Source organism: Pholis gunnellus (genome assembly GCF_910591455.1).
Source record: "Pholis gunnellus genome assembly, chromosome: 22".
Classification (NCBI taxonomy): Eukaryota; Metazoa; Chordata; class Actinopteri; order Perciformes; family Pholidae; genus Pholis; species Pholis gunnellus.
In genome coordinates, this window is record NC_136549.1 from 15,380,590 (window position 1) to 15,389,933 (window position 9,344).

At 42.4% G+C, this 9,344-nt stretch overlaps 3 protein-coding genes across 5 annotated transcripts; 1 reads left to right on the forward strand and 2 right to left on the reverse strand.

The window, feature by feature from the left end:
* Nucleotides 1-259: 259 nt before the first annotated feature.
* On the forward strand, nucleotides 260-2,475 carry LOC306713612 (overexpressed in colon carcinoma 1 protein homolog). Its single transcript, XM_079183373.1, has 6 exons — nucleotides 260-451; nucleotides 1,035-1,056; nucleotides 1,246-1,281; nucleotides 1,400-1,476; nucleotides 1,932-2,004; nucleotides 2,337-2,475. The coding sequence occupies exons 1-5, from the start codon at nucleotides 394-396 to the stop codon at nucleotides 1,985-1,987; spliced, it is 249 nt and encodes an 82-aa protein (XP_079039499.1). The 5' UTR covers nucleotides 260-393; the 3' UTR covers nucleotides 1,988-2,004; nucleotides 2,337-2,475.
* On the reverse strand, nucleotides 2,405-6,921 carry LOC306713610 (protein artemis-like). Of its 2 annotated transcripts, XR_013767601.1 has the most exons (12): nucleotides 6,640-6,921; nucleotides 6,452-6,524; nucleotides 6,113-6,253; nucleotides 5,897-5,998; nucleotides 5,512-5,648; nucleotides 5,291-5,345; nucleotides 5,006-5,094; nucleotides 4,663-4,760; nucleotides 4,320-4,406; nucleotides 3,443-4,235; nucleotides 2,901-3,007; nucleotides 2,405-2,519 (listed from the first exon to the last, which is right to left on the reverse strand). XR_013767601.1 is itself a non-coding variant. In XM_079183370.1 (10 exons), the coding sequence occupies exons 1-10, from the start codon at nucleotides 6,774-6,776 to the stop codon at nucleotides 3,445-3,447; spliced, it is 1,710 nt and encodes a 569-aa protein (XP_079039496.1). In that variant the 5' UTR covers nucleotides 6,777-6,921; the 3' UTR covers nucleotides 3,204-3,444. The 2 variants fall into 2 exon arrangements, 1 of the variants encoding a protein (XP_079039496.1); XM_079183370.1 differs by lacking the exons at nucleotides 2,405-2,519; nucleotides 2,901-3,007 and having other exon boundaries at nucleotides 3,204-4,235.
* LOC306713611 (protein artemis-like) lies at nucleotides 6,766-7,754 on the reverse strand. Of its 2 annotated transcripts, XM_079183372.1 has the most exons (5): nucleotides 7,586-7,754; nucleotides 7,430-7,481; nucleotides 7,270-7,354; nucleotides 7,117-7,176; nucleotides 6,766-7,028 (listed from the first exon to the last, which is right to left on the reverse strand). In XM_079183372.1, exons 1-5 carry the CDS (start codon nucleotides 7,692-7,694, stop codon nucleotides 6,906-6,908), a joined length of 429 nt encoding a protein of 142 aa, XP_079039498.1. In that variant the 5' UTR covers nucleotides 7,695-7,754; the 3' UTR covers nucleotides 6,766-6,905. The 2 variants fall into 2 exon arrangements, with proteins under 2 accessions (XP_079039498.1, XP_079039497.1); XM_079183371.1 differs by having other exon boundaries at nucleotides 6,766-7,176.
* Between the last annotated feature and the right edge of the window lie 1,590 nt (nucleotides 7,755-9,344).

Genomic DNA, 9,344 nt, shown 5'->3' on the forward strand with positions numbered 1-9,344 from the left:
CTTCTTCTTTCTCCACTAATCCAACTCAAGTCCACTTCTGCTGTACGTTCTGGGAGGAATTGAAAAGATTCAACGCGACTCTGATCCAGTTCCTTAGAAAAAGCCTGAGACACACAAACACTCCCTAGACAGCTGGGGTGAACACACTCTGCTTCTAGCTGTTTCCTCCCTCTCTCCCCCCTCCTCCTCCTCCTCCTCCTCCTCCTCGTCATTCTAATCCTTCCTCCATGCTGAGAGGTACAGTAGATAGACACACAGAGTAGAGGAAGGAAAAGAAAAAGGAAGGACCTCATCAGTCTTCATACCTGTTGCTTCTTTAGTTCTTCTTCTTCCTCTCATTCGTCTGTTCTTTCCTTCCTCTTCTTCTGTGGTTTTTACAGACTCGGGTGAGAGATGGGCTGTGGAAACTCCTCACCAGCCACCAGCAACAACAGCAGCAGCAACACTGGAGGTGAGAGAACATTTTGTTTATCTAGTAGCAGATAACGTAAGAGATTCAACGCTTCTCTCTTTCTTTAGTTGTATTTAAGTGTTTTTAATAACTTTCTTCTGTCAGATAATGCCGTTAAAGGTCCAGTCAGGTTATGTACGTCCTCTCTGGATGTAACTGACCTCGCAGCTGTGAAATGAGCCAAACATTGTGAAGGATATCAGATAATAAGTGTGACTGCAGCGCTCTGAACCCGACGTTCCAGTGTTTCACATCATGGAGTTCAATAACCCCATTTGCTTACTATTCATCTACTTTTAGCTGTTTCTTTAACCTAATCTTGGAGGCACATTATGGTTTATGGTATAAAATCTGCATTGTTTGATTGGATATGAGCTGCATGCTCGTTTTTAAATCTTATATTTTGCATTTTACTACTTGCTTAAACTGCAGATTAGTCCTTTTTATTGCTTCTTCTGCAGAATATTTCTTTCTTCAGGTTATTCCTGTCGTCTCAGGTGGATGACAGCAAAGATATGTTTGAGAATGTAAATTAAAATGAAGGTCGTTAGTTTAACTAACATCTGTCTGTCTGTGACTTCAGGTCGGGCTGAGTCTTCATCAAAGTAAGTTCACTTTAAATCTTTCAACTTTCTCATTATAAACACATTCAGATGTTAAAAGACGTCCGTGTTGTTTGACCTTTCTCTGATGTTCTCTGTTACGTGGAGCTTTTAATGTGTGTGTGTGTGTGTGTGTGTGTGTGTGTGTGTGTGTGTGTGTGTGTGTGTGTGTGTGTGTGTGTGTGTGGACAGATCAGAAGAGTCTGTGGCCGAGGACGACAAACGGAAGTGAGTTCTGATTTTCAGTCTCTGCATTTAATATCGGTTTATATAGAAATAAATGACTTCTATAAAACACATTTTACATTTTGCATAATGTGTTATGATATATATGGTTATATAATAGGAACTATGGAGGTGTGTATGTGGGTTTTCCTGCAGACCTGAGCAACATTCCTCAAGTACAGATAGGATCACTCAGAGGTAACACACACGCGTACACACCACACACACACACACACACGAAAATTATTTAAAACACTTTTTTTTTTATTAATTGAAACTTGGCAAACAGAAACACGAATTTGCACAAAGCTGAGTTACTTAAATATAGTTTTAAAAGACAAAGAGATACATACAAATGTCACTCACGCACATGCACACACACACACACATGCACACGCAGATGCACATGCACACATAGCCTCAATTTCCTGTTGAGTCTCCAGGGTCATGAGAGCATGGGAGAGAAAAAACACTGATCATCTCTTCACTGCATGTGTTTACGTTTTGTTTATTGTCTTTTATTTTACACATACCGTGTCTGTGTGTATATATGTATATATATATATATATATATGTATAGTATATTTTGTTAGCGCATCACGTGCACTTCGTTTAATATTTGACGTGTTAATCAATGAAACTGACGTCCACAGAGCATGAGAGAGACCCGTTGTCCCTCGGGAGGCCGCTGTGGGGGGACGGATCCTAACTTTAATGAAGAGCCAGGTGTGTGTGTGCTCGCTTCAGTTTGTGTGTGTGTTTGTGTGTGTGTGTGTGTGTATTTCCTACTTTATGCTGCAACTACTGCACAATTTCCTTTGGGATAAATAAAGTTGTATCATAACTTATCTCATAAGAACAACATCTCATCAGAGATCATTACTGTAATTATTATAGTATTATATTTTAGTATATTTATTCAGTGTTGCACGTGACCTCCTGGGTGTTTATTTTCCATTGCATCTCTTAAATCACGCAGTCTTTATAATAATCATCATTCATTGTTTCAGTTTTAACCAGTTAAATGAATCTTTTTGTGCCTCTCTGTGAACTGAAAGGTGCAACAGAAGAATCAAACTGCAGAAGAAGAAGAAGAAGAAGAAGAAGAAACCGTGCAGGCGTTTGTCATCAGGAACTCACCGAGCCTCAAATGGAAACAGCAGCAGCCAGCGGAGACAATCTTCTCTCCCAGCGTCCATTGTGAGGACTTTAATGAGATCAGCTCCACCTGGTTTCACCGGCTGTGGAGCCAAAGAAACTGCTTAAAGACTTTTGTGCTTTTAATGGAAACAGACGTATAAAACAGCCGTTTAATGGTGGTTACATGAAGAGGCTGCAGCTGTTACAGAGATTGTCACAGACTGACAGACAGGAGGTGGACGATGTGGTAGCTCTCCTCGTTGAGGGCGAGTAGCATTAATTTAAGGACTGACATTTAACACATACTGAAGCATGAGTCCGGTGAGGCTGCAAAGTGTCCAACGGTGATTTAAACTTTGTCCAACTGTGTGAAGTACATCTTTATTATAATAATGTGTATTTAGAGAACATTTTCCTGGAAGTTTACAAAGTGCTTTACAGTATAAACTTAATAAAGGACGGATAAACCTTTCAGTACTCACCGGTTTGCTTTGTTTGAACTGAGAACCTGCAGACTGTTGGCGTCTCCAGGACACAGCGAAGGACTTTAAGTGGTTCCTGCTGTGAGACGACGTCAGAGAATCTTCTCCTTCGGGCATTTATACAAAACAGCTATCGGTTTAATAGAACTTGAGTTATTGTAAACACTGGATATTTAAAGTCTCGGTATGTTTCTGTGTCTTTAAAAGTGTTTATTTCTTTAATTGCTGGAGGAATAAGAAAGTAGAACGAGTGATCAAATGTTTTAAGCTGAAAGACATGAACAGAGACCTTTATGAGAGACATATGTGAAAAATGTTTATTTATCAAATGTAAAATGTTGTTACATATTTTAGTCACAATTCTGTAATAGTCGTTACTTCTCTCAAGATTGAACATTTGATTTGTTTTAAAGTCAAACTAACAATTGACATAAACTTGAAATGGTTAAAGGAATGCAGCTCCAGCGGTCACATAAACACTCTTCATTAAACATGTTTCCATCACACTGAATTGTATTTCAAGGGAAGTGTTTTTAACCTACTTCTATGTTGGAATGTGTGCGTGTGTGACCGCTTCCTCTCCCGACGCCAGCTTCCTGTACAATTGCGACAGTTCGTCGGGTTGTGGCATTTTTGACTCTGGTGTGCAGGGGATATCGAAATCCGACGACACCTGAGAGCCCGAGAGCTCCTCCGGCTCCGATTGGCCGTTGCTCTCCTTCGCCTGAGACACGGCATTGGTCCGTGAGTCGCCTTGTCCCCGCCCCCCCTGCTCTGGTTGGAGGATCAGAGTGTCGGGTAAATACGAATCCAGGTTCTGCGAGGACTGATTTGACAGCGAGGCGGAGAGGGTCAGACTGAAGTTCTCTTCGTTATCTGGGGTTTCCTCTTCGTTACCGAACAGATCGGGGCTCTGTGAACCAGTCATTTTGGAGGGGGCGGGGCTTGGGACGGAGCAGCAGGAATGTAATTGGCTGTTGAGGCTATTCTGGCTGTCAGTCAGCGTCTCCGTGGTGAAGAAATCATCCCATTTAGGAGGATCGGAGGAGCCACTTCCTTCAGCCTCAATCATCTTCTTCTCCGTTTCCTTTATCGCCTCGTTCACCTCCTCCTTCACCAGTTCTGTATCCTCCTTTCCTTCGCTCTCCTCCTCCTTCACCAGTTCTGTATCCTCCTTTCCTTTGCTCTCCTCCTCCTCCTCCTGCTGCTGATCATCTTCCTCTTCATCATTCGACTCGGTGCAGTCCACAAAGTTGCGACCGCCAGGCTGCGCGTCTGTGACCGTCTCCACCACAGACACAGCGGGCGCTGTTTTCTGAGGACTCTGAGCTTTCACTGAGAATTGCAGATCAGAAAGTAAAACAGTGTGAATGCTACTCAATACCTCGTTAATGCGAGAAGTTAAAAACAATTAGGCACCGTTCTGTATGTGTTGGTCCAGCGCCGTCTTCTTCCTCACTGGTGCGAGGTCCCGCCCGTCAAACAGCCCGTCATCACTGTCTGAGTCTGATCAGGGAAGAAACAAAAGTTTCAAATGTAACCACGAGCTCTGTAATGTGAGCCACCTTAATGTGAACATGACTTCATGAGACCTGCTGTCTGCTTGTCCCCAGACCTCACAAACATTCAGCTAGCTTCCATGAAGCACACCGTTTCTATTTCATGTTCCAACATGGTGACCTGTAAACAAGCACCACAGCTACAGAGACATTCACCGACTGCACCTGTTGTGGTTACACATGTGTGTGTGTGTTAGTCTCACCGTATGTAGGTCGCTCCGCCATGCAGCGCTTGAGGACTCCCAGAGGTTTGTATACGGACGCTGCTTCATCAGACCGGCTCCTGCACATCAGCATCAACCTGTTCAAACACACCGTGACGACGTTAGTACGGCTGTCTGACAGTTTCAGACACGATTATTAATGTGATCAACACACCAACGAGTGCATAAAACTGGTGACATCTCTTAAATTCTTGTTGTGTTCAGATAAAATTGCAAAAGTCTACAGAAGGGAGACATTGGCCTCCGATTTTACAGCTTTAAAAGTTGTCATATGAGGTTTAGGGACTTAATTAGCATTCATTGTGAGAATGAAAACACTCACATCTGTGTCACCTCAGTCAGTGTCCGACCGATGGGGATAACACTGGGGTAGATGTGGACTGGCTGGAGGTAGGACAGGAAGTTCTTAATCTGAAAATCAGAGAGGAACATTCAACATATGTGAGGACAAACAAAGACATGATGAATTAAATCTACTTTATGAAAGATGAGGAGAACGCTACAAGCTTCTACTAGACTTATGTATGTAACAGACTAATATACTGTCCATGTGTAACCACGGTCGAGTAACTCTGGTTTAATAATCAAAATAAAAACATGGAGGTACCTCTGAGTAGGAGGAGTGGAAACTGAAGCAGGCTCGGTAGGAACTGGCTCCTGTTCTGGAGACGCAACAAGAAAAGGTGAATTTAGGGCTCATGAACCAAACTTAATGTGATTTATAATTCATTATTTCTCTTTTGCCTAAAAGATGAACGTATGTAATCAGATCTTCTCAGAGAGTTAGTCTTTCCACAAACTCTTTGAGACGTTTGAACCGGCGCTCACTTTATTACAACGTTGGTTCTCTTCATCCTCTCTCCGAACCACATGGTGGACGGTTTGATGCTGATGATGCGAAGAGGAGTCCCGTCGGGGGCTGTGCAGCCGCACGGCAGCCGGCTGCCGTGTAGAAACTCCTCATCCTGCACGCAAACACACACACACACACACACACACACACACACACAAAACAGGGTTCAATGACGGAGTTGACGAAGAACAACGGGCGTCATGGGCCTTAAATGTCAGCAGTGGATCGGAGACGTTTGAAAGTACTTCCGAATTATATCTTTTAGAGATATGAAATGTGAAAACCTTGTTTCCCTGTGCCCACAGAATAACCTGAGAGAAACCCTACGTGTGTGTGTGTGTGAGAGGCCTAGAGGAGGACCTTCGGGTGTCGACACGCGTGGATCTGCGTCCTGCGGTCGGTCGTCACGTAGCTCAGGATCTCCGGCATCTTCTTGAACATCGCCAGACTTCTGACATGGATCTGAGAGCACAATCGTAAACACACGACATGTAAACGTTTAACACATAAGCGTGTTTATTAGATTACAGCGCGTGGACAGAAACGTGTGTGTGTGGGGGGGTTTTATTGCGTTACCTGTGTGTTGAACTCCTCTCCCAGGTTGGTAAACAGGTATTCATATCCATACGCAGCTTTACAGTTCAGCCACACGACGTGATATGAACTCTGACTGATCCAGTTTCCAACAAGCTCTGAGATTCCGTTCAGACAGACCTCCTGCACACACACACACACACACACACACACACACACACACACACACACACACACACACACACACACACACACGCAGACATGGTTAAATCTTTCTGTTTTTCTCTGCGAGATGAATCCGATTCAGAAGCTCTCCTCAGCATTCCTGTTTGGACTCCCGATATCCCTTTAATGAATCCTGTCCCCATCTCCAAAACGTACCCGAGTGGGAATCTGGTAGAACCGCGGGTCATAGAAAGTAGAGTCCAGATAAACACTCTGAATATCCTTCACTCTGCGAGAGAAACGCGACACAAGAAAGCTTTGGTGGACAGAACACATAACTCCAGAACGTCTGTGACTATTAAGAGAATCTACGAGACAGAAGACAGATGTTCATCGGGACCGACCGGCTGCCAGAGTGCAGATGTTCCATTCTGGAGACGTCTCCGGCTGCAAACCTGAAGTCTCCTGTATACAGCACGGCACCCTGAGAACCCTCAAACAGGAACCTGCAGATAGGAACACACCGTTTCACACAGATCATGTATTCTCTGTACTTTGTGTATTCCTCGGCCTCTCGAGAAGAGTTGAATGTGTTTTACTTTGTTACATCACGACAAACTGCTGGCGGTCTGAGGAGAAACCAAACATTGGACACTAACAGAAACTGCTTTTATCTTTCAACACTTAGAAACAAACACGTAGAAAATGAACAAGCATTTAAAAATGTTTGGACTTGCATAACAGAGCCGGGACAGTGGCCTGCGGGAAGCAACGTGACCACAATCTCTTCTTTCTGTCGAGGAGATACCAGACAAGAAGATCAGGGACACAGCTGACGAGATAAATCTCCACATCTGAAGGGAACAATCCTCAGGCTTTACCTCTCCAGAGGCCTCGTCAACCAGAGACATCTGAGTGGGGCTCTCCAGCTCTAAGGGAACCTAAAACAGACCATCCACCAGTTATTCAGTAGATGATATTCTTAACTACCACCTGCATACACGGAGAAAAACAAAGTATCAGAGGAGACTTACTATGTATTCCTCCCAGAAAGAGTACTTGGGGTTGCTCAGCAGAAGCTCTTTGGTCACAAAGGAGCAGTAAAGCCTGACTGTACGACTACAAACCAGGAGAGGATTCATTAATACAGATCATTACTAATAAAGTCTCTCTCTCTCTCTCAGTAAACTTCACCTGAAGTGCAGCTTTCTCTTCAGTATTGGTCCTTTCAGTCCTTTCATGTGATCTGTTAATAAGATAAAAACAGATCAGACACACGTGTACTCTGTTATAACAAGCGTCTGTGAATTAGACATGTTATTCAGTGTTACCAGTCGTTACCAGGCTCACCTTTGTGACAGTGGGAGAGGAAATACGCCCGGGCATGTAAGTTCTCCCGGTCGAACCGGTCCAGAGAAACGGTGGGATACTCCTTCATTCGGCCCAGAAACGAACTCATCTTCACGAACCTTTCTGAGATGTCGTTGTGTCCAGAGGAGAGAGAATATCGAGTTGGTTAACATCGTCTGTTTTGTTTTTGTTTGTCCCGCCCACCAATTTCACGTCATCTTTCTTCTTCTTCTTCTTTTAAATTTTATGGCGGATGGCATCCAGTGAACGGTGCATTTCCGCCACCTACTGTAGTGGAGTGTGGACCAGAGTACCCTATCCCCTTACAAAACAAAACAAAACAAAACAAAACCACACCAAACAAAATAAAAACAAAACAAAACAATATCAATAAAACAAAACAAAACAAAACAAAAACAAAACCACGTCATCTTTCTTCTTCTTCGTTTCTTTTGAGGTTTATTGGCGGTTGGCAAACAATGAATTGGCACATTACCGCCTCTAACTGGTCTGGAGTGTGTTATAAAAGAAAAAAGAAAAGAAATAAGAAACAAAACAACTCATATTTTCTTAATAATATTAGTTAGTCTAAGATATTGAAATATTACTTGACTACATTGACTTTTTGAGTTCGGTTCAACTTCTTCTTCTTCGTTCCTTTTTAAGGGCGGTTCAGATGACTTTGAAGGGTATTAGCGCCATCTACTGTCCGTTTACTTACCTGTTTTCTTCCTTAACTAGCTCTGACTAAACCTCATTCAAAGTATGTTTCTTTCTACACTTTGCTTTTATCTTATTGAATCCGTGTTAACTTGACACATGCTTCCTTTTTTTTCTAATAATAATAATAATAATAATAACTTTATTTATATAGCACCTTTAAAAACAGAGTTTAGAAAGTGTTTTGACAGACAAAGCAGCAAAAGCAAGGCGATAATAACAATAACAGAAAGCTCAGGGAGACAGTTGATACGATAAAAAAGTAAATATATATATATATATATATATATAGTAAAATGTCTACATACTGCCCCATAGTTATCCATTTTTATTGGTCAAATCAGCTATAAATATCAGCTGTGTTTCTGTTTTTGTCTCAGATTGAGAAATGGCCACAGACCTTCTTTGTGAATATTCTCCAACGTCGAGACAACACATTTATGTGCTTCAGAAGGAAGAGGGAATGTGAGGACCGTGATGTCCACAACATCAAAGTTTATGCATATTAAGGTGTTCTGGACACCATCCACTTATCATTATGATAATATAACGGTAGCCTGTCATACATCCCCTTTGAAGATGAAAGTGACCTCGTTGTTTTGTTTCCAATGAAGGAGTTTTTGAAACCTCACATGATTATTATATAAGTTATGTTGATGTTAAAGATGTCATGAACAAGTCAATAAAACTATAAATAGTTTTAATTACATTATTACAGTAACATTTCTATTTAACCATATTTAGCCATGGTTTAATGAGGAGAGATTCCACGCCCACTCACTATAACCTATCATGACCTGTTTAAAAGAGGTTTCTGTTGGATTAAACACTAGGCCTGTCACACTCTCCTCATGTGATGGTAACATGAGGGGTGAGATTATCCATGGAACCCACTCGCTCTCACATCTGAGGGAACATGTTGCTTTACTTAGCTGCTTGGAAAATGAGTGATTTATGCTTTATTAACTTGTAATTGAACCCCTCGGTGCTGCTCAGAGGAACATACAAAGCTGAAGGAACTACACCCTGCTGCTCCACA

Bases quoted from the DNA above. Each gene is read 5' to 3' on its own strand.
- LOC306713610 (XM_079183370.1), bottom strand. From the start codon at position 6,776: ATGATCTGTGTGAAACGGTGTGTTCCTATCTGCAGGTTCCTGTTTGAG. The intron at 5,346-5,511 runs GTGAGCGCCGGT...TTGCGTCTCCAG, and splicing joins AGAACCAACGTTGTAATAAA to AACAGGAGCCAGTTCCTACC. The intron at 4,236-4,319 runs GTGCCTAATTGT...TGCAATTCTCAG, and splicing joins GGACCAACACATACAGAACG to TGAAAGCTCAGAGTCCTCAG.
- LOC306713611 (XM_079183371.1), bottom strand. From the start codon at position 7,694: ATGAGTTCGTTTCTGGGCCGAATGAAGGAGTATCCCACCGTTTCTCTG. The intron at 7,482-7,585 runs GTGAGCCTGGTA...TCTTATTAACAG, and splicing joins CCTCTCCCACTGTCACAAAG to ATCACATGAAAGGACTGAAA. The intron at 7,177-7,269 runs GTAAGTCTCCTC...GGTCTGTTTTAG, and splicing joins CTTTCTGGGAGGAATACATA to GTTCCCTTAGAGCTGGAGAG.
- LOC306713612 (XM_079183373.1), top strand. From the start codon at position 394: ATGGGCTGTGGAAACTCCTCACCAGCCACCAGCAACAACAGCAGCAGC. The intron at 1,057-1,245 runs GTAAGTTCACTT...GTGTGTGGACAG, and splicing joins CGGGCTGAGTCTTCATCAAA to ATCAGAAGAGTCTGTGGCCG. The intron at 1,477-1,931 runs GTAACACACACG...TGACGTCCACAG, and splicing joins ACAGATAGGATCACTCAGAG to AGCATGAGAGAGACCCGTTG.